Here is a 27558-nt window from a genome sequence, read left to right as displayed (position 1 = left end):
ACTATCGAAATAATAATACATACTTTAAAAGACTATAAAGGAATTCAGATTTTCCTCTGGGAAACTTCACTATTACTGCATCACATACAGCTCCAGTCTCAGGACAGGAATGAATGAATCAATGAATCAGTGCACGCATGCTGGAGTTTTAGTGCTTATCTAAATATGTAAAGAAAACTAGTGGATTTTTTTTTTTTAGATAGCAGAAGTTAAATCTGAAATGTTTTAAGCTTCCAAATAACTAAATAGAAATTGAGCTCAGCAGAAACTCAGTCTTACAGCAATGACAATTCTGGCAAGCCAAATTCTGTCAAAGATTTTGTGGTTTAGGAAACAATGACACAATTCATCACTTTCTGAGGGCATAACTTTCATTTCTGTCCACAATCCCTGAATCTTCACAAACATGCACACTGTGGGACACTCGTTTCTACAGCCTACATAATAATTAGGTTAGCTTCTGCTCTCTTCAAACTGGTTGGCAGAGGGGCAAACATCCTCAGCCCAGCTGAAATTATGACTGAAGTGTGACAGACCCATAGGAAATACTGGGTCAAAGGAAGGGAAAGGGTAGATCAGCCAATCTGCACCAGTCTAATAATTCCTGTGCCGGAGAAAAAAAAAGCAACTATCATTGCACTGTAAGGGCCAGGGCTTATGTTCTATTTAAAAACTAAAACCAAAACAAAAGATGACTAAGAGGCAAACTTCACTTCATTCTCAAGGCTGAGAAGAAAAGAATTTACATACCGCATCTGTGATGTCTATTTCATACACCCTTTGGAAAGTCCGGCGCTCAAAGAAAACAAGTTTGCCGCTGCCACATCCCCTTTGAACAGATGTCCCAGTGACCACGAGTTTATCATCTGGACTGAAACAGCAGTCGGTCCTACAGACAAAAAACAGTATATAAGCATAAGCTTATGACCCTACAACAGTGAGTTAAATACAATATAAACAACACCATTGTAATAAGAAGTAACTCTTATAGAGGGCTTACAGTAACTCAAGCACTTATTTTTTTGTTTGTTTAATTTTCACAATAATCCCATGAGGTAGATATTATTATTCCCATTTTACCGATGAGGAAACTGAGGCAGAGAGAGATTAAATAAACCTTGCCCAAGATCACAAAAGTAAGTGGTGCAGCTGGGATTCGAACTTAGGCAGTCTGATTCCAGAATGTGTGCTTTTAACTTTTATATGCTATATGTTTTAATGTAAAGGAAGTATGGGAAAAACTCAATTATAGACACTGACGGTACTATAGACAAATAGACATTGTGTGACTAATGTCTAAGCAGTGATTATTTTGTCCAGTTTTGGAATTATGTTTTTTATCACCACTAACCACCATCCCCAAATAATTTGAGAGTTTGTCAAGTCAAGCACCATGAAATGAGGAGCAGGTTGGACCGCTGGAACCTGACTGATGGCTAGAATTCAACAGCTCTTGTTATTAGAGATCTGGCCACCTGATTGTGAATAGTCTAAGACATGATCCAAAGAAGTCATGCAGTTAGCATAGCTTACAGCAGGCATAATAGTTCAAAAAAGTCTCATCAGCTATAAATTCATGTTTGTTTGTCCATCTGTTTGTCTTAACAGATAAATGCCATGGGCAATGGACCGCGCTAGAATTAGTGCTCTGCTATTACACTGTTTCCTGCACTTGGCGCCTCCATCAACTTCACGCTCTCCCTGTTGGTCATTATTTAACACAGATGTGAAATTTTATTTCTACATAAATAGAAACTTTTGCTTAGGCACCAACTGTAGGACTTAAAGTTCAAATCCCACCTCAGCTGCCTCAGAAAAATCTTTACGTGTTTCAGTTGTCAACGTAAGACAATGGAGAGAACAGTGTTCAGCTACCTCGAGCAGGATGTTCTGACCAAGTGAAGGATAGTGAATTATTGACTGGAATTGAGATAAGAAAAAATTGAGAAAACAATATATAATAATGCTCAGTAACTATGGAAAATTGCTTTGATGGAATGGGATTCAAATTTTAAAAGACAACAATATGGAGGTTTACCCTGTCATTTATACATATTAAAAAAAAACAACTCAATCCCTTAAAATATTTTTACTGCCCCAAGACCTATGTGTGTATACACATAAACACACACATACAAATACATGAACATACATCATTTCAACTTCCAAAGAATTTTATGGTCTGAAGAATGTGCAAATGAAAAGAAAAAATAAAATGCATCTTCAAAAACAGATTTCAAATACTCTTCATATTTCTTTTTAGAAGACATACGATATAAATTAACATTAAGGTGAAGAAATTTCTTGTTCATTCTCTTATGTTTATCAATTATTTAAAATACGCTACTTACATTGGGAACATGGTAGGAAGACCCGAGGCTGAAAAAAGTGGCTTATTAAACTGTCGAATGTCCCATAATTTCAATGTATCATCACCTAATACAGGAAAGAAAAAGAAAAGACAGAAAGTGCATTGTGCAAAAAGAACTAGTTCCAAGCTTAGAGTTTGCTAACCTTAGTGTATAACTATAGGAAGGAAAGAAAGAAAAAAAAAAAAAAAGAGAAAGAAAGAAGCACATAAGTGTTTTACTTTTTTAACTGGGGAGTTTGAAAGTAGTAGATGTGAGAACAGTAGAAAGATATATGATAATGAACTGGTCTCCTAGAAATAAATTTTCCAACTGATGTAGCATCTGTAGGCTAGAAGGAACCCTGGAGAATCTACTCTGAGGAGTGATTTTACAGCAGCTGGCAGTTCCCCTAAGGTACAGTTGAGCATAACCTGACTGCTTAAGAAGATATTAATTTAACAACCATCAGGACTGAAAATAGTTCAATTCACAACAGATTCTTTCTCCCGTTGGTGTGTAGATGAAGCTATCCATTAACATTAATGAGGGTGAGCCATGTGATTCCCTTCCCTCCAGTGTAACTCCACCTGTGGCTATCACTCTTCACTTTGCTGGGGAGTACAGCTTTTCCAAGCTCTTTAAAGTATAATGGATATTCTTCTAAGAATCACTTTTTTATATTTCTATAGGGCTACTAACTAATATTCTTGACCGGAATGAAAGCCAAAACTCATATAAGTAATGTCTTTGCTGCTCTTTTTCCCCCATGTCCACAGCTGAGACCCGCCTCAACCCCTTGGGTCCAATAAGGAATCAATATCAGGTGCAAGTGAGGTGAGTGGAGAGTTCAATAAAAGTCTCCCCTCTCTCCCAAGTGACTCTTCCTCTGAAACACAACTTTTGGCAGGTGCACTAATCCACAACTGGCTGGACTGGGGTCCTGCTTATATTGGAAGAACTTTGTAAGATTCACCTTTTTGCTTTTAGTCTTGAAAAAAAAAAAAAGATTACATATCCTCACAATTCTCAAACAGTAAAAAAAAAAAACATTAATCTGCATTAAAGAGTTTAGCTAAACTGGCAGGTTCTGGAACTAGCAGGGACATCTTACAACACTCAGGGACTCTGCTGAATTGACTTCCATCTGTCATATTCTACACACTCAGGAAGAAAAAGGATGGAATATAGTATACATGTTGTGTTGGCAACATGGTACCCAACAGCTATTACAGGATGGAAGGGGAAGGTAAGAATTATCACCAAAATGGCTTTGACTGAAATGGAATTAGTCCTATACTTCTAGTACTTAACAACTGGGTTGGGGCTGGCCTGTTTTAGAATCCTCTGAGAAGAATTTTCAAACTACACTTCTCTTATTCCCCTCTTGTCTCCCCACTGCACATTGGAGATTTGGGTACACCTTCTAAAGGGGCAAGAGCAAATGTGAGAATTTCTAGGTGAAACATTTATCATTTGAAAAACTTTCCCAGAAGATTCAGATACAGACTCTTGGGGTAAGAACTACTATTTGTAAGTAAAGAGTACACGTAGTTTTAATTAAGAGTCATCTCAGGACTTGAACAGTTTAGAATTGATAAACCAAAATACGTATTTTATAATACCCACCTTTTCCATACTTACCATAAATAGAAAATACATATACATGTGCTTTGATTTTTTACAATTATGTAAGTAAGGGTAGTTTGGATATAATAGAGAAGGCTTCCTCAGAGGACAGAGAACCTGAATACAGTCCCCGAGGTACACAGACATGGAATGGCTGAACTGAGTGGAAGCTGTACCAAGTCTCTCCATCTCCCCCTCACTCCCACTACTCTCTACACCAGGTTGCAAATTCTTGCAGGAAAGGAACTCTGTTTATGATGTTCACATTGTATACCCAGCACCTAGCATAATGGTAACTCAGAGTAGTTACTCAATATAGTAGTTGATGGAGTGAATGAATGACTGAATGTAGTGTTGCTAGATTAACATGGCCTATGGAATAAAGACTAAATCCTTTATTTGATATTTAAAGCCATCTGTAACATGGCTCCCACCTACTTACTCTGCTGTTTCTTTCCCTCCCCACAAATGGGCCTCCAGGAAGATCCTCAGTCGTGTCCCATACTTCACGTAATGCTTTACTCATAAGCCGTCCTTACTATTCTCTTACCTCCTTCAGTTAACACTTAGCTTATCCATGTGAGAAGGATTCAGCAAAAAGGTACAACCCATATTCAACCATATGAGTGTGGATAAGTAAACTTATAATATGGTCACATAAAACTATATAGCGATTTAAAAAATGACACCCAGGTATACAACTTTTTTTTTTTAACTGAATTGTTACAGTGTTTGAACTGGAAAAAAATAAATTAATGGTGAGCTAACAGAAGACTCTAAATTTAAAAACAGTATAGAAATACTGTAGAAAATCATCTACAAAATTCCATAAAGTAGAGGCAAAGGTCATCCTTGGAGGCTTCAAACTCTGATGGAATTTGAAGCTAAAATAAAAACTCAGGCAAAAAAGTACATATTTTCTAAATTTCACTTGACAACTTCTAATAAAACAATTTTGCCAAATTGGATATGCATTTTAATGAAAAAGAAGACTGACAAAGTTACATTAACAAAAGCACAGCTACCTTTACTGTTAGGATATTAGTGTAACATTTATTAGGGTTAATTATGATCATTTTATATATAGAAATACATCCGAAAGAAAGTTTTTAACCTACCTCCACGAGAAGCAAGGACATTCCCATCATAGGAAAAAGTCACGCAGGAAGTGTCTGTTCCTGGGTCATGAGCCTGTTTATAGTGGAATTTAGGATGAACCTGTTTGCAAAGACAAGCAAAGTGTTAATTAACATCTCATCTGAATTCAAACAAGAACACTTCTGTGGCGAGAGTATTTTACTCTATCATCTAGAAAAGGATATATGTAAAATATTAATTTCATTTGATTATAGTTTTCTTTATCCTGGAAAAAAATTCAAATAGTTTCCAAAAACATCCATTTGCTCTAATAATAAAAAAGAGATTAAGGAAGTCCCATCTTTCAGACTGCCTTCGCAAGCTCTGAGCAACACAAGATCAACTCAGTATTCAGTTCTTATAAAGTTAATGGGACCATTTCCTATAGTTACCTGAAAGAGTAATATAAATAAAAATTACAAGTGAACATATTATTTATTAAATCAAATGTATCATTGTAGGACTGCCTGGCTGGCTCAGTCAGTAAAGTGTGTGAATCCTGATCTCAGGGTTCTGAGTTTAAGACCCATGTTGGGTGTGTTGCCTATATATATATGTGTGTGTGTGTGTGTATATATATATACATACATAGATATCTATATATCTATATATCTATATCTATATATCTATATCTATCTATCTATCTATCTATCTATATGTATGTATATATATACATACCACTGTATTCCTAGTATATGCCAGCCACTGGGCATGTGGTTGTAGGCCTTGAACTCTCTTGTATGTGCCTGCAGGATAACGTTGTTGCAGGGGAGGAGGAGGGGGAGAGGTAACCCTGCCGCAATGCTAATCATACCCTAGGCACTCCATCCTCTATGGTCTCGTCTACTTCATTCTCACAGTCCACAAGTTAAGGTTCTACTATTATCATCTCCATGTTACATTTGAGGAAACTGAACCCCAGAGACTAAAGTTCCTTATCTAAAGCCACAGAGCTGGTAAGTGCTAGAGCTGGGTACAGGACCCAGGAGGCCTGCTCTTAAACACTACTTCTTTTCTGGTGATGTGTGTTAGTAGTCTTTTTACTCCTAATATTGCTTCTTCACAGGTAATGACTTCTAAAAGTAACTCTACGATACTAATCCTGTCACTCAGTTATGACTCAGTAACCAGCACAGGCTAAGGGACTAGGGAGTCAGTTATCCCAGATCTACCAGGCTAGAAAATTCCACTGAATGGACAGGGACACTCCTAGTGACAACAGCATGTGGGTCTCTGCTAGGAGCCACAGGTATAGGAATACAAGTGACCCCATCTCCTTTGCTCTTACCTCAACCCTAACAAGAATTGGTCACAAACCAGAGCTTCCAGCAATATCCCTGATGCCCTGTCAGTGAGCTTCCAGTAATGAGGAGCACAGTACCTTACAAGAGCAGGCTGGATTTGTTTTTGTTTTTAATAATTTATAAATATTGAGTTAAATTTGTCTTCTCTCTTCCTCTGACAGTCTTAGAAATTGGTATTAAACATGGCTATCATGCTCCTATGTCTCATGGGTACAAATAATTTGTTGATTCAACTTTTCTTTTTAACTGGGTGTCAACTGTATGGCAGACATAATGTTAAGCAGGGAAACACGAATGTGCAAAGATAAACATGGCTTCTTTCCTCAGAGAGCTGACAGACAGTCCCCTCAAAGAACACAGTTAAGCATACGAAGGGACAAGTGGTACAATGGGGATGTGAAGAGTCAGAAGTGAGCACCGAAGAGAGATGCCTAATCTAACCCTGAGAATGGGGGAGGGGGAGTGGAGGAAGAGGGGCAAAAACAAATCCTGTGACCCAGTGGATGAAAGTATGAGTTAGCAGATGAAGGAGCAGGATGCTGAGGCAAGAATGAGAGTACTGTGTTGTAGTAGGCAGAATTTTGACCCCCATGACCTCTTCCCTGCAGTGTCATGCCCATAAATATGTCACTCTACATGGCAAAAGGGACTCTGCAGGTATAACTAAAGTTACTAACTGGCTATCCCTAAAATAGGGAGATTATCCTGGATTATCTAGGTGGGGCTGAAGTAGTCACATGAGTCTTTGCAAGGAGAACTTCCTCTTGGCTGAGGACAGAACAGGAAGCCACACAGACATGACAGGAGAGTACGTCAGAGAGGCTGGAAGAATGAAAAGTGTTGGACATGTCACTGCTGACTCTAAAGATGTGTCAAGGAAATGGGTATCTGATTTCTGCCAATAACCAGTGTGTTTGAAAGAGGACTCTGAACCCCAGATGAGAGCCACATCCTTGGCCAATGCTTTGATTTTAGCTTGGTGAGAGCCTAAGAAGAGAATCCCACCACACCATGACAGACATCTTACCTAGAGAAATTGTGAAATAACAAATTGGTGCTTTTTTAAGGCACTAAATTAGTGGTAATTTGTTAGGAAGCAACAGAAAGCTAACATGTGCATAAAGGTAAAAGAACTGGTTGGAGTCAAAGAACTAAAAGAAGCGAACCATGACTCGAGGGAAAGGTGAGGTGAAGGGCTGGTGTGAGCAGGGCCTCGATTACCAGGAGCCTTGTGGGCCATGTTCAGGACTTAGATTTTATCCTGAAGGCAAAAGAGAGCTGCTTAGTGGAGTTTACTCAGAGGAGGACATGACTAGGTTTGCTTATTTTAAAAAGACCATTCTGGACACATGTGGAGATAGATTAGGAATATTTTGTTCCTCACAAAAACAAAACTCTGCTACCAAACTCAATTAGGAAAATCTGCCAATTGGTCATATTTCATCAAGTCATCAACTACTAAACTCTAAAACTTCTGAAAGAGACTGTAGGGGTAACAGTTCACCAAAAAGCCTGTGCTACCTTTGGCCTCTCAGTGAAATTAACTTGGGTTTTTTGTGGGGCTTTTTTTAATGTTTATTTATTTTTGAGAGAGAGAGAGAGCACAAAGGAGAGGCAGAGAGAGAGAGAGGGAGACAGAGGATCTGGAACAGGCTCTGCGCTGACAGCAGAGAGCCCAGTGTAGGGCTCAAACTTACGAACCGTGAGATCATGACCTGAGCTGGAATCGGAAGCTTCACTGACTGAGCCACCCAGGCGCCCCAACTTAGTTTTTGCGTATTTGTTTTAAATGTTTTGTTTATGTTTACTGACCCCTCATGTCAGGAGCGGTAAGGCAGTGGGGTACAGTAAAACGAGCAGTGGGCCAGGACCAGGAGATAGGAAATCTAGACTTAGTTCAGTCAAAAACTAGCAGTGCGACTAGGGACAAATTAGCCTCTCCAGATCACAAGTCAGTCTTCTGTTAAATAAATGGACTGCGCGAGACGATTTCTAGGGTCTCTGATAGCTCTGTGATTCTTAAGAAAAAGACAAAAACGGGTATATATAAGTATATATAATATTTTCTAATTAAACTAACTGATCAATTATGTACTTTTTTATTATTAATAGGACAAAAGAGATTTTGAATGCCAATGTTTGACCATAGAAATACATATATACATAGATGTGTATATACACATATACCAGTAAAGTGGGATACAGAACCTTAAAAGGTACAGAATCCAAGGGAATCCTGTCATATAAGCTTCAGCATGAGCTCAGTGGCAGCAGGTTGCTCCCTGTGACAGTCTGACTCTCATCCTTGTTGCTCAGACAGGGGTGAGATGAAGCTGCGAACGTGCTGTTTCCTAAATTGGTCTTGCTTCTTTTTACTGCCCTGAGTGGGATTCTAATGTTTAAAGACATATAAGGCACCTGGTACACAAGCAAGGAAAAAGTGCAATGTTTCAAAACTTAAGGAAAGATTCTGCTGGATCTAACAGGTGACAGTATAACTACAGTACAAGGAACTGAATGGCAATAAGGTATAATGACCACAGGGGATTTTGCCTTAATCTAGTAAGAAAGGATTTTACCCAATATTCATCTGCCACACTTTTATGCTTTTAGGTCTCCTCATTCAGGTACTCCTTGGTTTGTTGTTGTTGTTGTTGTTGTTGTTGTTGTTTTGATTGTTTTTTAGACTTCATGCCCAGCGTGGAGCCCAACATGGGGCTTGAACTCATGACCCTGAGATCAACACCTGAACTGAGATAAAGGGTTGGACTGAGGCACCCAAGTGCCCCCATTTAGGTGCTACTTTAAAAAGCCACTCTATTGGAGGTTGGGTGTTTTGAAACTTCTCCAATTCATTGTTTATAATGCAAAACGTGTGAATATATGCCACAAAACAAGTCCCACCTTGTCTTTGTGACTTCCAGTATTTTCTATTGTCTTATCGATATACATCTCGGTACAACACTCTTTTAGAGTGACAAATTGCTGCATATTAATGATTAAGATTTCAAAGGAGAGACTGCACTCAAAATTTCTAAATCATTTCCTTTTTTAAAGGACCCAGTAAAGGGGCACCTGTGTGGCTCAGTCAGTTAAGTGTCTCACTCTTGGTTTTGGCTCAGGTTATGATCTCACAGTTCGTGAGTTTAAGCCCCGAGTCAGGCTCTGTGATGACAGCATGGAGCCTGCTTTGTATCCTCCTTATCCCTGTCTCTCTGTCCCTCCTCTGCTTGCTCTCTCTTTCTCTCTGAAAAAAATACACTTAAAAAAAACTGTTTTTAAAGAACCCAATAAAAGAAAGAGACAAAGTGTCCTCACTTGAGATGGACAGCTCACAGATTTTATGTCAAAAGAGCTCAATTATTAACTTCACTTTAACCAGTAACAAAAGTTTCTTCTAATGATACAAAATAGATAGCCAGAGGGGATCTTAAACTTTTGTAAAATATCAACACTTGGACAGTAACAATGACATACACCCTCACACTCTGGAAACAGAGTCAACCTGACTAAAAACACTTCTGGCATAATGTGGGAAATCTAAAACTGAGACTTCTCCTTTAACCTTCTCCTTTAACTGGTTTTATGATCATCCGAGGCAAAGAACATCGTTCTTTAGGGAAACGGAGATTATTAACTCCTTTATGTAGGTTTCCTATCCTTGGGAGTGCCTTATGTTATGATTTGGAGAGTATCAAGTCTCACATGTGCGTAATGCTGGAAAATGCAAGCAGAAATGCTAGAGTTTTAAAGGCCCTCTCCTGAGATATAGTACAAACTCCAGTTGGTAAAAATGTCCTTATATCCTCTCTTTGCAGCTGGTCAGGAGCCTCTGGCAGTACAAAACTCCATACATTATAAGCAACAACCATCCATTTCTGGGTGGCTCTAATTAGGAACACTTTTCTTAAACTGGGTCCAAGACTCCTTCCTAGAATTCCAACACCTACTTACGGGTCCTGGTCCTGTCATCTGTGGCTATGCTAATTCTAGTTTTTCTTCTCTAATGCAGTCTGCCAGAATCTCCAAGAAAAATATGACATCTTCCACAAAGTCTTAAATATAGCATTCTTGAAATCCTAAATGTAATCCAAACATTCTGTGGTGCTACCAATGGTCAGTGAGTGTACATCCGGGGGCTGCCGAGATCTGTCTCAATCAATGCAAGAGGAACAACAGCCCTCAAAATGATCAAAACACATTTTGTAATTAATAGAGACAGTGGAATTAACTATTTTAAATGAGAGGATTTAAGTGAATTGCTGGGCTGAAAATAGAGAAAATTTTAATGGAAAGAATATTGGTCCTACAGTGAAGCTGACTTCACCTAAATTTTCAATTTGATACATTTTAGTTTGACCCTGGCCAAACTGCTTAATCTTACTGTTTCTCAGTTTCTTAATTTTTAAAATTACACATCTTCCCACCCCTAACTTCTCCTCAACTCCCAAAGACACCTTGTTATATCTGACCTACTAATTCCTGCTTATGTCAATACCACACATACATTAAATGTCTCATAGGTACCTCCTTTCATAAAGCTGCCGACATGCAACTATGCTAACAAAACACAAACCCCAAGAGCAAGATGAAGCAAATCCTAGGCTCTCTAACAAGCGAGGCGTACTAGCATTTGTCCTCTCACATCTAGTTCTAGGACCCCCTCAATGGATATAAAATTCCTTTCTCATTGAGAATCTATTTTCAAGCTTAGTGATAACCAAGCAATTCTGTATTTTCAATCACATGCTAGAGTTATACTGGGATTAAAAATATGCCAGGATTTTTTAAATGGCAATATGAAAAGCCAAATAAATGTACGTCTAGACGGAACATAACTTGCTCCTGTTTCTCTGATTTTGGAGACCTGTAGTAAGGAGAATGGGGAGAATACATACGAAAGAATAAGAACTGTCACGTGAACATGCTTTGCCATTCCCTACTCCCATGAAGCCTTCATTCTAGTGAGGAAAAACAGACAATAACACCTCTCCAACTGATTCTATGACATTCAGGTTAATATATTGTAAGAAAATATGGCATAATGATAAAAAGCACAGACTGTGCAGCCAGACTGACAAGTTCAAATCCAGGCTTCACCACTCACCACCCATATGATCTTGGGCTAGCTAATCTCCTTATGCCATCTATTAAATGAGAATAACAATAGCATCCACTTTAGCTGTTGGGAGAATGTGATGAGTTAATGCAAGTGGCACACTCCTTTGCAATATAACTTTGCTACTCTTTTCATCAAAATGTGCCATTTACTTCTTAAAACCTGGGGTCTGGGTATGGACAAGTGACTTGTTTGGGCTTATAGGACATGTAGCCACAAAAATGTGCCTCTCACACCTCCCACTGCATAAACTGCCACTTGCCCTGCTTCTGTGACTTGGCCAGGCTTTGCAAGGGCTGCTCCCAGCCAATGACTGAGCACAAGGGATAAAGGACTCCTAATTAATCTGAGTGATATTTTCCTGACATTGTGCTATTAGTCTGAGACTTTTTTTGCACAGCCCTCTTTTTTCTTTTCCTTTAATAGAACAGCTTTTTTGAGATACAATTCACATACCATGGAATTTGCCCACTTAAAGTATGCAGGTCAATGATTTTAGTATTTTCAGAGAGTTGGGCAACCACCACCACGATCAATTTTAGAACATTTCCATCACCCCCGAAAAGAAACCGCATATACATTAGCAATCATTCCCCATTTCCCCCCAACCCCTCAGCCCCAAGCAACCACTAATCTAGTTTGTCTTTGTATATTTGCCTATCTGAACATTTCATATAAATTAAATTATACAATATGCTATCTTTTGTGCCTGGCTTCTTTCACTTAGCATCCTGTTCCTGAGGTTCATCCATGGTGTAGATATGTATCAGTATTTCATTTCTTTTTATTGCCAAATAAGATCCCATTGTATGAATGTACCACATTTTATTTATCCATTCATCATTGGATGGACATTTAATACTCCTTCCTTTCTTGTCTTTCATAGAGGTATGGGCTGTATCTTTCCAGATTTCTCAGGCTCCCTCCCTTTTTCCCCTTACAGGCCTTTCCCCAGTAAATCTCATATGTTTAATTCTGGTCTCGGTGTCTGTTTTAGAGAATCCAGACTAACACAAGTGGTGCCATGAGTGATCCAACAACACAGCAGCTAAGATAAGAATGTGGGACTGGCTCATTCATTGCCTGGTAGGTAAAGAGGACACTGTCCTAGGTGGACTATGAGGTGCAGATACACTTTAGCACCTGGTACTGGTTCAACTGCTACAGATTTCACTGGAGGTGACCTGGGAAAACTTCATGGGATAGGGGAATGTCCTTCTGGGTACAATGTTTTAGGCATTTAAAAAATATAGGAGAAGAAATGCTTACAAAGATGACAGTGTTGGCTGGCTACTGCTAGGTCATACTGATACCCTACAGAGGAATTATGAGAAACTGAGGGTCATTAACAGTTGAAGACTACGTGGGAGAGTCAGAGGGCCAACTGTAGTACTTTTTGAAGAGGCCCTCATCTCCTGCAGTGGAAGAACAGACACAGCCGAGCAACAAACACAAGAGGTCTGGTGGTTAGATTTATAGAGCTCCAAAGACATTTAAATGCTCAGCCAAGGCAGGTCTGCTATTCTAGGGTCAGGGCTCTAGTTGGGAAAACCTGAGACCCTGAAATATAGGATAGGATATCTGGATGGAGGCCCAGAGAATGCTGGATCTGCAGATCGCCCTCCCCCCACACGGCTACCCTGGGAACCCTCACAGTTTAGAGAGGTGGCCAACTCTTGCCCTAGTAAGAGCTAGCAATTCCTTTGTTTTGAAAGATGCTACAACTGCCTCTTCCCCACAAGGACCTGCTCCTACCTCCTCCTCTCCTGGCTGCTAGGCCAATAACTAGGGTTGAATCCCAGGATTACTTATCTGGGGAAGTGGCTGAAAGGAGGAAAGAGATTACACACCAAAAGAGATACAAGGATTAGCTAGCAGCTACTGGCGGGAGCCTTGACGTGCCTTGAGTTTAAATTGTGAAAATGCTTAATCAAGGGAGCTTTGACATAAGGTTAGATAGGCAGGATACCTTGACTGGGGGGGAGGGGGTCAGATTTTTGGAAAAGGACCCCAGGGGATTGGGCAAACAAGCTGCTAGGATGCTGTGAGAGGCCTGGAAATGTGATGGCCAATGGTGAATGAAATCAAAACACCCTGATTGCCCTAGCAGAGGACAGAGAAAAGAATAAAAAGGCTTGGGGGAGTGTGCATGCTAGAATGGATATATTGTGTCAAGCTAGAAAACACAGATTATTATTTTTCATGGGAGGGCCCAGAAGAAATACCATTCACCAAGGCCATGCATAGGTGAGACGGCCAGCATCACCAAGAAGTTCAGGGGCAGCTCTCCTCTGCAGCCCAAGGCTAATGTCATGGAGCTGGACCATTAACACCCACGGGATGATGAGGCCTGAAGTAATAATAGCCAGATCGCAGTACTTAATTACTAGAAATCAAAAGGCTGCAGTTACCATAATATAAAGTATAATGACTGGAATCAGAGAGGCAGCCAAGGGGGCTTGATGTGGAGGGAGCTGTGGAGAAGGTTGGCAGAATATGGCATTCCTAGGGGGCAGAAGAGATGGGCAGACAACAAAGGTACTGCTTAATCTCTACCATCAAAAAGAGACGAACAGAGGAGGCTGAAGGTGGTCACCCCAATAAAAAGTCATGATCCCTTGTTCTGTTCCCATAGCTGAGCCTATTTTCAGATCAGGAGCTTACTGACTACAGAGATAGCCAGATCCCCAAGGAAAAGGGTAGTGCTACTCAGTGGAGCAGTAATTCTCCCAGTCCTTCCACAAAGGGACTACTGACTGCAGACTTAATCTAGTGGTCGTCCCAACTGTAGCTGCTGTGCTGAATGACAGATCATAGCTAGAGCAGATCAATAAAGCCTTGAGGTGATTCTGGCAAAAGGGATTCCCACTGGCCTGGTCAAAGCTTTCTTAGAACTGTGTTGCTATCTGAGAGGCTTTCTAGCCAACCCTAATTCCCTCCTACCTTCCCTCTTTCCTCCATAGGAGATGGACCTGTATCACCATCTGGTAAGCTCTGGCCTCCTCTGACTCCTCACTCACTTGTTCCCTTACAGGAGTTTTGGCAATAGAAAGATCTCTTACACATCTAACGCTGCCTTAGCATCTGCTTCTCAGAGAAGCCTAACAGGGGACACTAGCAAACAAGACACAAGCAGAGAACTGTAAAAGGTCCATATTTGGGGACTTGCTCTCTTACTGTTTCTGGAACCCAGCCACCTTGTGAAAAATCATGGGCTAGCTTCCTGGATGACCAGAGACATGCCCAGTCATCCCTGTAGCACCAGCTGACATCTAGCCAATAGCCAGACATGTGGGTAAGGTCATCCTAGACCACCCAGGTGTTAGTTACCTGTAGATGCAATAGGGAACACAGGAGAAATCAGCCTAGCCACTTCAGACCAGAAGTATTGCCTAACTGACTTACAGTAGATGTTTGTAGTTTTAAGTTGCAAAGTTTTAGGGTAGTTTGTTAGGCAGCAAAAGTTAACTCATATAAAGGATGTGAACAGTGCCTGACAGATACTAAACATTTTATGTGTTGAGCAGTATTATAAGTCAGATGATACTACAGGAGCATAACTCTTTGAAGAAGGTTGATTCCTTTTCCCCTACCTCGGCATTCTACCAAATAATATCCATCATAAACTAGTCCTAAAATCCAATAATTAAAATTTATTCAGTGTGATCACATCTTGTACTTTACATAATCACTATGCTCCTCTCTTGCCTTTCTACATCTCCCTGTGAGAGCAAAAATTCTCTCTAGCAACGTCTCTTAATCCTTGCTCTGGTCGCTTGGGATCGCCACTGTCTCTAGGTAGTTGTAGTGTGGCTCCAGCCAGTTGCAACCATTCTTATATATATTCTTGGATACTGAATAAGACGGCTCCAGCAGACAATACCAGAGAGAAGAAAATGTTTAGAAATAGCTCATTCTTGGAGGGCATGGAAGGGAGGATTGGGTTTAAGCTGCTTTTCTTTATGTTACTAGATAAAAGCTCTTTCCCCACATTTCTGATCCTTTCTTTCAAGTAGGTCAGCTTCAGATTCTTTCTTTCCCAGGAACATCTGAACTCCAAGAACGCCAATGAGTCTCAGGGAACAGTATATGTTATACATCACATATTATGGTGCTTACAAGAGGAACAAACTTCATAAATACAGCAAATGAAACTCAGAACTTTTGAGTGTGTTTCAAGGAAATAATATATTTCATAGTAAGTTGACAGTTTTCCAAGTTTCCAGCTTTTTCGAAAGAGGTAATTATGCTCCAGCCAAGATGTTTTTCCCTTCCCTCAGTCCTTCCTTCTCTCTCCTTCCCTTCCTTCCTTTGTTTAAAAGAAATAATTTAAAGCCAAAAGACAATACTATCTGTCAAAGGTTTCTGAAAAGTCTATTCATCATGCCCCATAAAATAAAACTGTGATAATGAAACTTTTAGAACCCACATTTACAGTGTGAACCACATTTACCGAGGACCTATTATACACACAACAGTGAGATACATAAATGAAGAGACCACATGGAATGTTCCCAAAATGTTTTGCGAGTTGGAAAAGGGAGACACACACATAAGACCTCTTATTCTTTCATAAAACATTTCCTGCACCCACTCTAAGCCAGGTTAGAAGGCACCAAAATGACTAGGAATTGGCCTCTGCCTTAATGGGGAAGCTTACAAGTGAGAAAGAGCCAGAGACCGAGACAGAATGAGCAAGCGTGAACATTTATGACCGGAGTTGAACTCTCCAGCAGGGTTCTCCATTCTTAGTCCAGGTTCACTGTTGCAACCACTGTGATTTCAGAAAACAGGTATGACTTAGCATTTATTTTCCAACTGTGTTTGGCAAAGAGATAGCCAGCCTTCATTCATAACTGGACAGTGTTGCAATGACATGCCTGTTGGATCATCTCAAGGCAGGTGACTGCAGTGTGGGACTACCTAGGGCTCTATCTGATGACCAGCTGGAAGCTGCGGCTGCAGGAGAAAGCTCAGCCACTGAGACGTGTGAGTCACAGGCTGCATATGACGCCACTGCTCTGGAATCTTCTGGCTCCCCATGTGCTTGCAACTTGAAATTCAAGGTGTTTACTTTAGTCTATAAAACAAACCCCTTATGGCTAAGGCACAAGTTACCTTCACATTAATCTCCCTTCTTATAAACCCTAGCTGAATCAGTTGGTACACCAGTTAGGTGCTCTAGATTTATGCTTCAGAAAGTTGGATGCAAAAAAATGTTAAAGCCCTACAGAAAACCCAAGCTTTTGGAATTTGAAGAAAGCATAAAATAAAACTGTGGACTTTGAGATTCCATTTATAATCCTGAGACATCTTATAGGATCATTTAAACATGGGGATATTATCTGATTAGAACATTTAAATAGCTGGTATATTTTACTACCCCTACTTTAAGCAAAGTATCATTTTTACTGGGGAAAAAATGAGGTAATACAGAATCTCACATGATATTCTTTAGGTTTCTAAATGAAGATATCACCTAAATCATCAAGAATGATTTAAGAAAAAAAGTCCTTCCAGAAATTGCCAAACAGCAGGGTTTCCCAGAGGATGTTTTGTGTAACATCATCCTCTCCAGGGGTGAGGTGAGGGTGGGGCCAAGGAAGCCTGGGAAAATAGAGTTTATTTGCAAACTCTTGCCCTTGTCTTGCAAATTCACAGTGCACATTAGTATATCAAAAGCCAGAATCTTTTAAATAGTCATCCTGGAATAATTCAACTTCTTTAACATTTCTGATGCTTATTTGACCAAGGAACTTTTCTTTTATTCAGATAGTACCTACTAACACAGATAGAACTAACATTCTCTGGACCTCAATCTGGGAAATACAGTACGTAGAGCAAGAGTTAGTAAACTTTTTCTGGAAAAGGCCACACAGTAAATATTTTAAGCTTTGAGGACTATAGTCTCTGTTGTAACTATTCATTTCTGCTGTTGTAGTGTAAAAGCAGCCATAGACAATAGATAAACAAATGGATGAGGCTGTGTTCCAATAAAACTTTATTTAGAAAAAGAGATGGCAGGCTGGATTTGATCCACAGTTTGCTGACCTCTGATCTAGAGAGAACAAAAATCTTAGGAAAAGGCAATCATTGTTACATAAACTAAAGGCTTCCTTGTGATTCGATAAAAATTTAACTTGTAATACTAACGGTGTAATACTAACGGCAATAGCAACAATAATGACAGGTACGTTTATTGAATATGCTGCTACTTGGGGCAGTAAAACATACATTTTCTAATTTCATCCTTAAAACAAGCCTCCTGAGATACACACATTTTGAGATGTATGTAATTACCTCATTTTACAAACAAGAAAACTGAGGCTTAGAGAGGTGACTTACTCAAAGACATATGACTAGTAAGCTGTCAAAGCAAAAATTCAAACCCTAATTCTTACTCTTCACTAAAACATCTCTTTTTATTTATATATTCATATATTCTTACATTTATGTATTTACATGAATATACATATACGCATACTGCCCTGTTTTACAGGCTTCCTTTGGGTTTACGTAGATTATTACAGTAATGGTCCTCAATGAACTGCATGTCCTTGTATCCCCAGGAAAGGCAGTGTAAGGAGGGGGCGGGGAGGAGCAGATAACATGAAATAACTTTTCTCCTTCAAAATACATAACACATTTTTTTTTTAAACACTATTTGGGATTTCTGGGAGGGTGGGGATTCTATTACAAATTCCATCTAAGGCAGAAGTCAGCAGTCTTTTATCCATAAAGGGTAGTAAAATTATAAATCAGTGATTTTTCACCCTTCTCCAGTCCTAGTCAATGGATTCTGATACATGATGATAATAATAGCTAACATTTCCTGGGCATTTATTGTGGGCTAGATACTATTCTAAGTGCATGCTATGTATTAACCCCTTGAATCTTCTAACGGCCTTATGAGCTAAATACCATTATTATTCCCACTTTCCAGAAGGACATGGCAGAACAGAAAAGTAAGGTTAGTTGCCCAAGTCAAGTGGCCACTAAGTGGGAGCCAAGATTTGAACCCAAGCACCTGGCCCAGGGCCTATACTCTTATCCACCATTATGCACATGCACACAATCCCACAGCTCCTCTGACTTCAGCCTCCCTCTGCTCTGACCCCCTTTTGCAACTAATGTAGGCCTGGACTTTGAGCACCTTTGCTCTTTCCTTATGAGGCCAGTCCTCGCCCCAAACACCAAAGAAATTTGAAAGTGAAAAGTGGAGAAGTACAGCAAGACAGCGTAGGAGGGTAGGTGAGCACTACAATGGTTTCTGGAAACAAAACCATTATCCAAGACTAAACCCAATTCTAGATCACTAGTTAATTCAATCCATAAGCATAGTTCTTTACTCACAAAGATCACACCAAGAGTCCTTGAAGTAATTTAAAGCTTGGTAAATAACACAAGTTACAACTGGCAATGAGGAAATCCTGCTAATTGCTGTGGATCTCCTTAGCTGCCCTTTGTATGATGTTACCTTTTCCCTCCATCTTTACTCTTAAGTATGGGGTAAGAGAGGTGAGGATCTTCAGCCGCTTATATCACATAAGAAACACAAATGTGAACACAAGTGCAGCTTTCCATTCAGCTCTTGAATTGAAGAGGAACTTGAAAGCCACTGTGCCAACACCGGAAGCACAGTGCTGTGGAATGACCTGCCTAGACAGGAGGGAAAGCCCAGCGGTCCCCCCTTTGAAGTCCAGCTGCCTGAGATTCACTGGCAGGCAACCTTCAAAGAGAGCCGATGCTTCCTTCCCTCGGCCTGGCCGCCAAGCTTCCCGGGCAGCTGGGCACATTTAGCCACTCTCTGCCCAGCTGTCTGTGAACTCTGGCAGCCAGTTCAAGTGAGGGATAGAGAGGTGGCAGAGAAGGGAGGGTGAGGAAGAGGGAGTGGCGGGGGGAGGAGGGTGGCGGGCCCAGTGGCGCCAGGGCAAAGAGGATGCTGGGTTTCCTTGGAACCGACCTTATCAGTGTCAGTCAAACGACCAAGCTTCCAGGAGAGCACAATCCAACTCCACCACAAAGCAACCAGAGGGATATCAAGCTCCTTCAAAAGTTGAGTGACTCTCAAATGTACTCTTCTAAAGATGGTCCACTTGCTGCAGAAAACAGTCCAATCTCTCCATAAGGATGTAGGGGACAAAGCTAGGATGCAGCATCAAAAATGCACAGTCCTTTACTAATTTTGATTTTCCAGCAGCATGAGTTTATCCTTCTTGGGGACTTTTGGGGTTGTTTGCTGAGTTTGTTGTGGCAACCCTTCTGTTCCCCTGGCAGCCAATAGCCAAAGCACTTCTCTGTTTCTGCGCCTGTGCAGCAGATGCTTAGAGAAGACTGGCTCATTTAACATAAACAATACCAATGTGTTGTTATATTTATCCTCTGGAACGATACGCTTGGAATAGAGAATAGTGAGTGTTATCAGCTGCAGGTGCAAAAAGGACGTAGAACAGTTCCATTAGTGACAACAGACTTTCAAAAGAAGTCCGACTAAGAACAAGATCTTAAATTTGGTAAAGTGGGAGGCTATGAAAGTGACTGAAGTAGAGAAGAATGGAAAGGAAGAACTGAGATGGAGTTCTCTGGCAGCTATGGTGACAGTGAGGGAGATTGGAAGACAGGAGAAAAATCATCATAAGATCATGAAACCTCTTCTCTAGTTTTGCACAGTCTGGTTAGGAAAAGAATGAATGGATGAGCTTGCACCATGCACCATGTTACAGGTACGAGGAAGAGACCTAGATATTCAGACAGACTATCATATTAAGTCACTAGCTACAAACACATCCTCCTCCCTGCTCTTTAGATCTCTTTAAAACTATACAACACAGGAGCCAGCATCAAGTACAGTGATATCAAAAACATACCATCCAAAACTTATTGTCCAGCTTTAAAAGTATAACACTGAGCCTACAGAAGATGTGCCAATTAAGACTTGCTGAAATTAATCCAACTGTTTATTCATTCATTCTACAAACACCTATGGAGTCCTTGCTGTGTGCAAGGCACTACACTAGGTGTTGCAGATGAGTCACAGATTAGTAAAATGGCTCCTTACTCTCAAGGAGATTTGTCTAGAAAGGGAAGCAAACCTAAAACAAATATTTGCAATTCACTGTGTAATAAATAACGGCAGTATCCACAAATTGTATAGCGAACCCACAGAATACTAGTCAACTCTGCCATGGTAGCAAAAAAGGCTGGGAGTGGAGTGAGAAATTGGGCAAAACGTGGTAACAATGCTCGACTGTGGTCTTTGAAGGAAAAGTAGAAGATCACTAGGAGTACAAGTGAAAGTTATTCTACTAGAGGACTCAGAATATAAAAGACTCAGAACTGTGAAATAGCACACTACTTTTGGAACTAGAGGTGGGAATCAAGAATAAAACCGTAGCACGTAAGACTGGAGAGCTGGAGTCAAATTTATTAGTGTCCTCAGATATCCTTCTACAGAGTTTGAATTTGTACCTTATAGGCAATGTTGAGAAGGGTTTTAAGGAGAGAGGGTTAATATTGTATCTGTATTTTATTTTTTTTTTATTTTTTTTTCAACGTTTATTTATTTTTGGGACAGAGAGAGACAGAGCATGAACGGGCGAGGGGCAGAGAGAGAGGGAGACACAGAATCGGAAACAGGCTCCAGGCTCTGAGCCATCAGCCCAGAGCCCGACGCGGGGCTCGAACTCACGGACCCTGAGATCGTGACCTGGTTGAAGTCGGACGCTTAACCGACTGCGCCACCCAGGCGCCCCTATTGTATCTGTATTTTAAAAGATCACTCTGGGGGTGCCTGCGTGGCTCATTTGGTTACGCGTCCGACTTCGGTTCAGGGCATGATCTCATGGTTCATGAGTTCGGGTCTTGCATCAGGCTCTCTACTATCAGTGCAGAGCCTGTTTGGGATTCTCTCTCTCCCTCTCTCTCTGTCCCTCCCCTGATCACTCTCTCTCAAAAATAAATAAACATTAAAAAAAATTTTTTTAAAGCGGGGGAGGGGGGGGATAAATGATCACTCTGCAGCAGTGGGAAAGATAAACTGAAAAAGGAAAGACTGGGGGCAGGGAGATAAGTTAGGTGGTCCAGGTGAGGGCTTGAAGCTGGGGAATAGAGGAGTACAACTGAGAACAATTTCAGTTGTAGTTGGTGACTTCGGTGTAGGCAGTTTCAGTGAATCTGTGAGAGCAAATATGACAAAAGAGAAGGAAGAGCAGGAAAGGGCTTTTGTTAAACCAAATAAATAAAAAGCAGGAGCTTGAGCATACATTCTAGGAGCCGACAGGGATGAAAAGGATGAAAATACAGGAAAGGGAGAAACTGATGGAATGAGGTCTCAGAGGAGGCAGAAAGGACCCGAGATCAAGTGCACAGGTGGAAAGATTAGTGAGGAGCTGGAAGACAGACCTCTCCCATGGAGCTGCAAGGAAGGAGGCTGGGAGACAAGTAGGTATCAACCCAGAGACATTTGCACACATCAGGGGGAAAAGTCTGACAGAAGTCCAGCCCACTGTCCTTACTTTTCCAGACAGAGAAAGGGAGATAACTGAGTAGGGGGTAGGAATTACAAGGTAGACCAGAGAAGAGCTGGGTAAGTTTGAAAATACCCATCGGGGTGAAATAACAGAGAAATCTAGATAATAAAAAGGAAGGGATTACTAAAGGCAAGGATGGCTCAGAAGAAAAGGTATATCATGAATCTGGAATGATACCAATCTGCAAAACTGTGGGATTTATTATATTAGACTTAGAGCCAGAGCAAAGCAGCAAAGAAACCACACTACTGGGGCTGCGGCAGAGGAAACAGAAAATAAAGCACAGTTTAAATCTTGGTAAAATGTATACTGCAGAAGTCCAATGTCTTCTGCTTTTTCTCCAAGTATTGTGCCCCACAGTTAACTGGTTTAAAAATGCATTTTTTTAATGTTTTTATCTATTTTTGAGACAGAGAGAGACAGAGCATGAGCAGGGGAGGGGCAGAGAGACAGGAAGACACAGAATCTGAAGCAGGCTCCAGGCTCTGAGCTGTCAGCACAGAGCCCGATGCAGGGCTCGAACTCACGCATCGTGAGATCATGACCTGAGCTGAAGTCGGACATTAACTGACTGAGCCACCCAAATGCCCCTAAAAGTGCATTTTTGCCCCAAAGTCAAAGTTAAGGTCCATGTAATGTGACTTTTAACTTAGCTCAATTACAACAATAGAATGTTTTCTCTTCTTTTTTTTTTTATTTACATATGAAATTTATTGTCAAATTGGTTTCCATACAACACCCAGTGCTCATCCCAAAAGGTGCCCTCCTCAATACCCATCACCCACCCGAATGTTTTCTCTTCTATAAATGTAGACTTTGTTAGAAAAAAATGCCTTCACAACGAATAAAAATGATAGTATCAATATTTTTCTTACACTAAACATAGCATTCTTTCAAAAAGCGAGAGTTCCAATTTCACTCACTTAAGAAATCAACCTGAAGCAAATATTCATTGGTTATTTTCTAGATCTGAGGCATTATGCCATGCCTGTAGGAAAAGATGCAAAAACACAATCCCCACCTTCATGAAGATTACACTCTAATTCACACTTCAAATGTTATAATAACTTTTTTCCTTGTTATAAAACCTCTTAAATTTCCTTGTTCGTTATATTTGTTGATGATAGGACTCTTTCAACTAAATCCACAAAAAAGGAAAACTAACCAAGCAGTTAACTGAAGTATCTTCATTAATTTTTTAATTTGAAAAAGAAGACAGAAGATAGAAGAAACAAATAGGAATTTACAACACTCTATAGGCCTTCAAGAAATCAGGGATTTCTGGCTGCTATTAATAACTAAAAGATCTCACACACCTTATTTCTGCACTGTAACAATAGGCTGATGGGGGAGAAAGAGACTGCCTTAAGGTAACCTGACAAAAGAAACTGTTTTAATTTGAAGTAAAAAAAAAAAAAAAGGTAACTCATTTATTAACAGGGTATCATTAAGTATAAGCACAGGGGTGCACTGAACTATGCAGGGAATTTACATTCAAGCAGTGAGAAAAGGCACATAAATCATCACAGCATGGTGACAGTATAGTATAATTCCTGGCACATAGTAGGCACTTAAACATTTGTTGAATGAATGAATAAACATAAGTAAAATGAGAGCATAAAACAGTAATTTATATTAATGTGGGGGTGGCAGGTAACAGAACCCGGAAGAGGGACCTTGAGGATTGGTTTACAGAAGTAAAAGAGCCTTGGGCGCCTGGGTGGCTCAGTACGTTGAGCGTCCGACTTGGCTCAGGTCATGATCTCACAGTTTGTGGGTTCGAGCCCCCGTGTTGGGCTCTGTGCTGACAGCTCAAAGGATGGAGCCTGCTTCGGATTCTATGTCTCCCTATCTCTCTCTGCCTCTCTGCCCCTCCCCCACTAATCCTCTGTTTGTCTGTCTCTCTCTCTCTCTCTCTCTCAAAAACAAATAAACATTTAAAAAATTTATTAAAAAAATAAAAGAAGTAAAAGAGCCTTTCGGCTCATAGGGAGCAGGGTGTTTGAAGGCAAGATGGTGGAAAATAGCAAGATATATTCAGGGCACACGTGGAAATGGTAGCTGATGATGCAAGAGCCACCAAGGCAGGTAGTGTCCTCCTTTGTGCAGACAAGTGCGTTTTGGGAATGAATACAAATCGGTCTTTATTAAGGATACCAAGTTGAGTTTAAAAAAGCAAAAGCAAAAACAACTCTTCTGGGTGTTTAGCATTTACCTTTATCCTGGAAAACATTTACTTATCTGTAAAACTGTGCTATCTCTACAGGCTCAGAATATTCTATTAAACTCTCTTTTTCACCTAAGTTTTAATGGAAAAATACTGAAGTTCTGCTATTTATCAATGTGTTAAGTTCTGAAAGCCTATCTATAAGTGCATTTGCTCCAAAAACCCTTCACACCATCCAGAAGTGGCAGGCACAGGTATGGTGATAAACTTTGGCCCACTGCTTGGGCTGGATACTACTTTAATATAAAGCAAAAAAAACATCTACCACTGACAGAGGGTAGGAAACTCTCTTACCTTCTGGCCCCTGCCCCATCTAGGTAAAGGTAAGATGTCAATGAAAGATGTCAAAGATGAAAAAAGGACTATATGGTCTCACCCAAGACCCTCTACAGAAACAAAGCAGAGTTTGGTTGCCATGAAGGCAAGACAGGAAACCTGCCTGGGCTCTAGACCCACACTGTCTAACATGGTACCCATTTGCCTCACGTAGTTATTGAGATCATGAAACATGGCTTCTGTGATTAAGGAACTTCCTTTAACTTTTATTTTAACATATTTAAATTTAAATAGCCACATATATTGGACAGTAGAGGTCCAAATGCTCTAATTAAGAAGCAAAGATTGGGGGCGCCTGGGTGGCTCAGTCGGGTTGAGCATCCAACTTCAGCTCAGGTCGTGATCTCGTGGTTCATGAGTTCGAGTCCTACCTCGGGCTCTGGGCTGCCAGCTCAGAGCCTGGAGCCTGCTTCGGATTCTGTGTCTCCTTCTCTGTCTGCCCCCCCCCCCCCCACTTGTGCTCTGTCTCTCTTCTGTCTCTCAAAAATAAATAAAGTGTAAAAAAAAAAAAAAGCAAAGGTTGTTACATGGGATAAAAAAGGAAGACTCAGCTATGTACATCTGTAAGAAATCCACTTTAGCTTAATTTAAAAGAAAAAGAATAGAAAAAGATACACTGGGCAAATGCAAATCAAAAGAAACCTGGGGTAGCTATATACATCACTATAAGATAAAATAAATGTTCTAAAGAATAAGAAATGCCACCAGAAATAGAGATAGGTTACATAATGATTAAGGTGTCAATTCAGCAAGAAAACATAATTCTAAATGTGCGTGCACCCAATAAAAGACCCTTAAAATACATAAAGAAAGAAAAACAAGAATTAAAAGGAGAAACAGCCATATCCATAATTACAGTTGTAGATTTCAACATTTCTCCCTCAGCAATTGATAAAATAGGTAGACATAAAATCAGTAAAGTGACATAATCAATACTGTCAAAACTTGACTTAATTAGATTTATAGGACACTCCTTCCTAGAACAGCAGAACACACATTCTTTTCAAACTGTACATGGAACAGTTATAGAGACAGATTATATTCTGGACCAAAAAACATACCACTATAAACTTTTTTTTTTAGGTTTTTTTTTAACGTTTATTTATTTTTGAGACAGAGAGAGACAGAGCATGAACGGGGGAGGGGCAGAGAGAGAGGGAGACAGAATCGGAAACAGGCTCCAGGCTCTGAGCCATCAACGCAGAGCCCGACGCGGGGCTCGAACTCACGGACTGCGAGATCACGGGCCGAAGTCGGACGCTCAACTGACTGAGCCACCCAGACGCCCCTAAATTCTAAAGTATTGAAATCATACATAAAAACATCAAACTTTTGGGGACACAAATTGTCATAGACTCAATGTTTGTATCCCCTCAAACTTCATATGTTGAAATCTTAACCCAAATGTGATGGTATTTTGAGGTGGGCTTTTGGGAAGTAATTAGGTTCAGGTGATGTCATGAGGGGTAGGCCCCCACAATAGGATTAGTGTCCTTATAAGAAGAGGAAAAGAGATCTGCTCAATAGCCATAGCTCCCACCCCTCCTCCCTTCCCTTACACAAGAGGACATGGCAGTGAGAGGGCTGTCATCTGCAAACTAGGATAAGGCTTTCAGTAGGAACCGAATATGCCGCACCTTGATCCTAGACTTTCTAGTATAAAGAACAGTGAGAAATAAATGTCATTTAAGTCACCAAGTCTAGGGGCACCTGGGTGGCGCAGTCGGTTAAGCGTCTGACTTCAGCCAGGTCACGATCTCGCGGTCCGTGAGTTCAAGCCCCGCGTCGGGCTCTGGGCTGATGGCTCAGAGACTGGAGCCTGTTTCCGATTCTGTGTCTCCCTCTCTCTCTGCCCCTCCCCCGTTCATGCTCTGTCTCTCTCTGTCCCAAAAATAAATAAACGTTGGAAAAAAAAAAAAAAAGTCACCAAGTCTATGGTATTTTGTTATAGCAGCCTGAGCTGACTAAGAAACAAAGTGCTTAGAGGGGAAATTTAGAGTTTAAGTATATATATTAAAAAAGAAAAGAGGTCTCATGTAAAGTCCTAAGCTTTCACTTTAAAAAATTAGAAAGAACAGGGGCACCTGGGTGGCTCAGTCAGCTGGACGGCCCACTTCAGCTCAGGTCACGATCTCGCGGTCTGTGGGTTCAAGCTCTGCATCAGGCTCTGTGCTGGCAGCTCAGAGCCTGGAGCCTGCATCTGATTCTGTGTCTCCCTCTCTCTCTGCCCCTCCCCTGCTTGCTCTCTGTCTCTCTGCCTCTCTCTCTCAAATAATAAACATTAAAAAAAATTCTTTTAATTAGAAAGAACAAATAAAAAGAAAATACTAAAGAGCAGAAATCAATAAAACAGAAAGCAAAAATAGAGAAAAAATCAATAATTAGAAATCAAAATAAAAACCATTTATAAGATGGCACAAAAACAGACACTCAGATCAATGGAACAGAATAGAGAACCCAGAAATGGACCCACAAACGTATGGCCAACTAATCTTTGACAAAGCAGGAAAGAATATCCAATGGAATAAAGACAGTCTCTTCAGCAAGTGGTGCTGGGAAAACTGGACAGCGACATGCAGAAGAATGAACCTGGACCACTTTCTTACACCATACACAAAAATAAACTCAAAATGGATGAAAGACCTCAATATAAGACAGGAAGCCATCAAAATCCTTGAAGAGAAAGCAGGCAAAAACCTCCTTGACCTTGGCCACAGTAACTTCTTACTCAACACATCTCTGGAGGCAAGGGAAACAAAAGCAAAAATGAACTACTGGGAACTCATCAAAATAAAAAGCTTCTGCACAGCAAAGGAAACAATCAGCAAAACTAAAAGGCAACCGATGGAATCAGAGAAGATATTGCAAACAACATATCAAATAAAGGGTTAGTCTCCAAAATCTATAAAGAACTTACCAAACTCAACAC

General features: G+C 40.4%; 1 protein-coding gene across 2 annotated transcripts in view; it reads right to left on the bottom strand.

Annotated features, from left to right (window-relative positions):
• The window catches only part of WDR70 (WD repeat domain 70), a 308347-nt gene that overhangs the window by 49670 nt on the left and 231119 nt on the right, over positions 1–27558 (bottom strand). For both annotated transcript variants that reach the window (XM_040495635.1, XM_040495647.1), the window contains exons 11-13: positions 5096–5195; positions 2352–2436; positions 751–889 (exon numbers count right to left, since the gene is read on the bottom strand). In XM_040495635.1, coding sequence (XP_040351569.1) covers positions 751–889; positions 2352–2436; positions 5096–5195 — 324 coding nt within the window. The remainder of the gene's footprint in view (positions 1–750; positions 890–2351; positions 2437–5095; positions 5196–27558) is intronic.

This window comes from Herpailurus yagouaroundi, unplaced genomic scaffold, assembly GCF_014898765.1.
Source record: "Herpailurus yagouaroundi ecotype Mexico unplaced genomic scaffold, PumYag 29, whole genome shotgun sequence".
NCBI lineage: Eukaryota > Metazoa > Chordata > Mammalia > Carnivora > Felidae > Herpailurus > Herpailurus yagouaroundi.
Note: the sequence above shows the minus strand (reverse complement) of the source record. Positions and strands in the feature narration are given on the sequence as shown.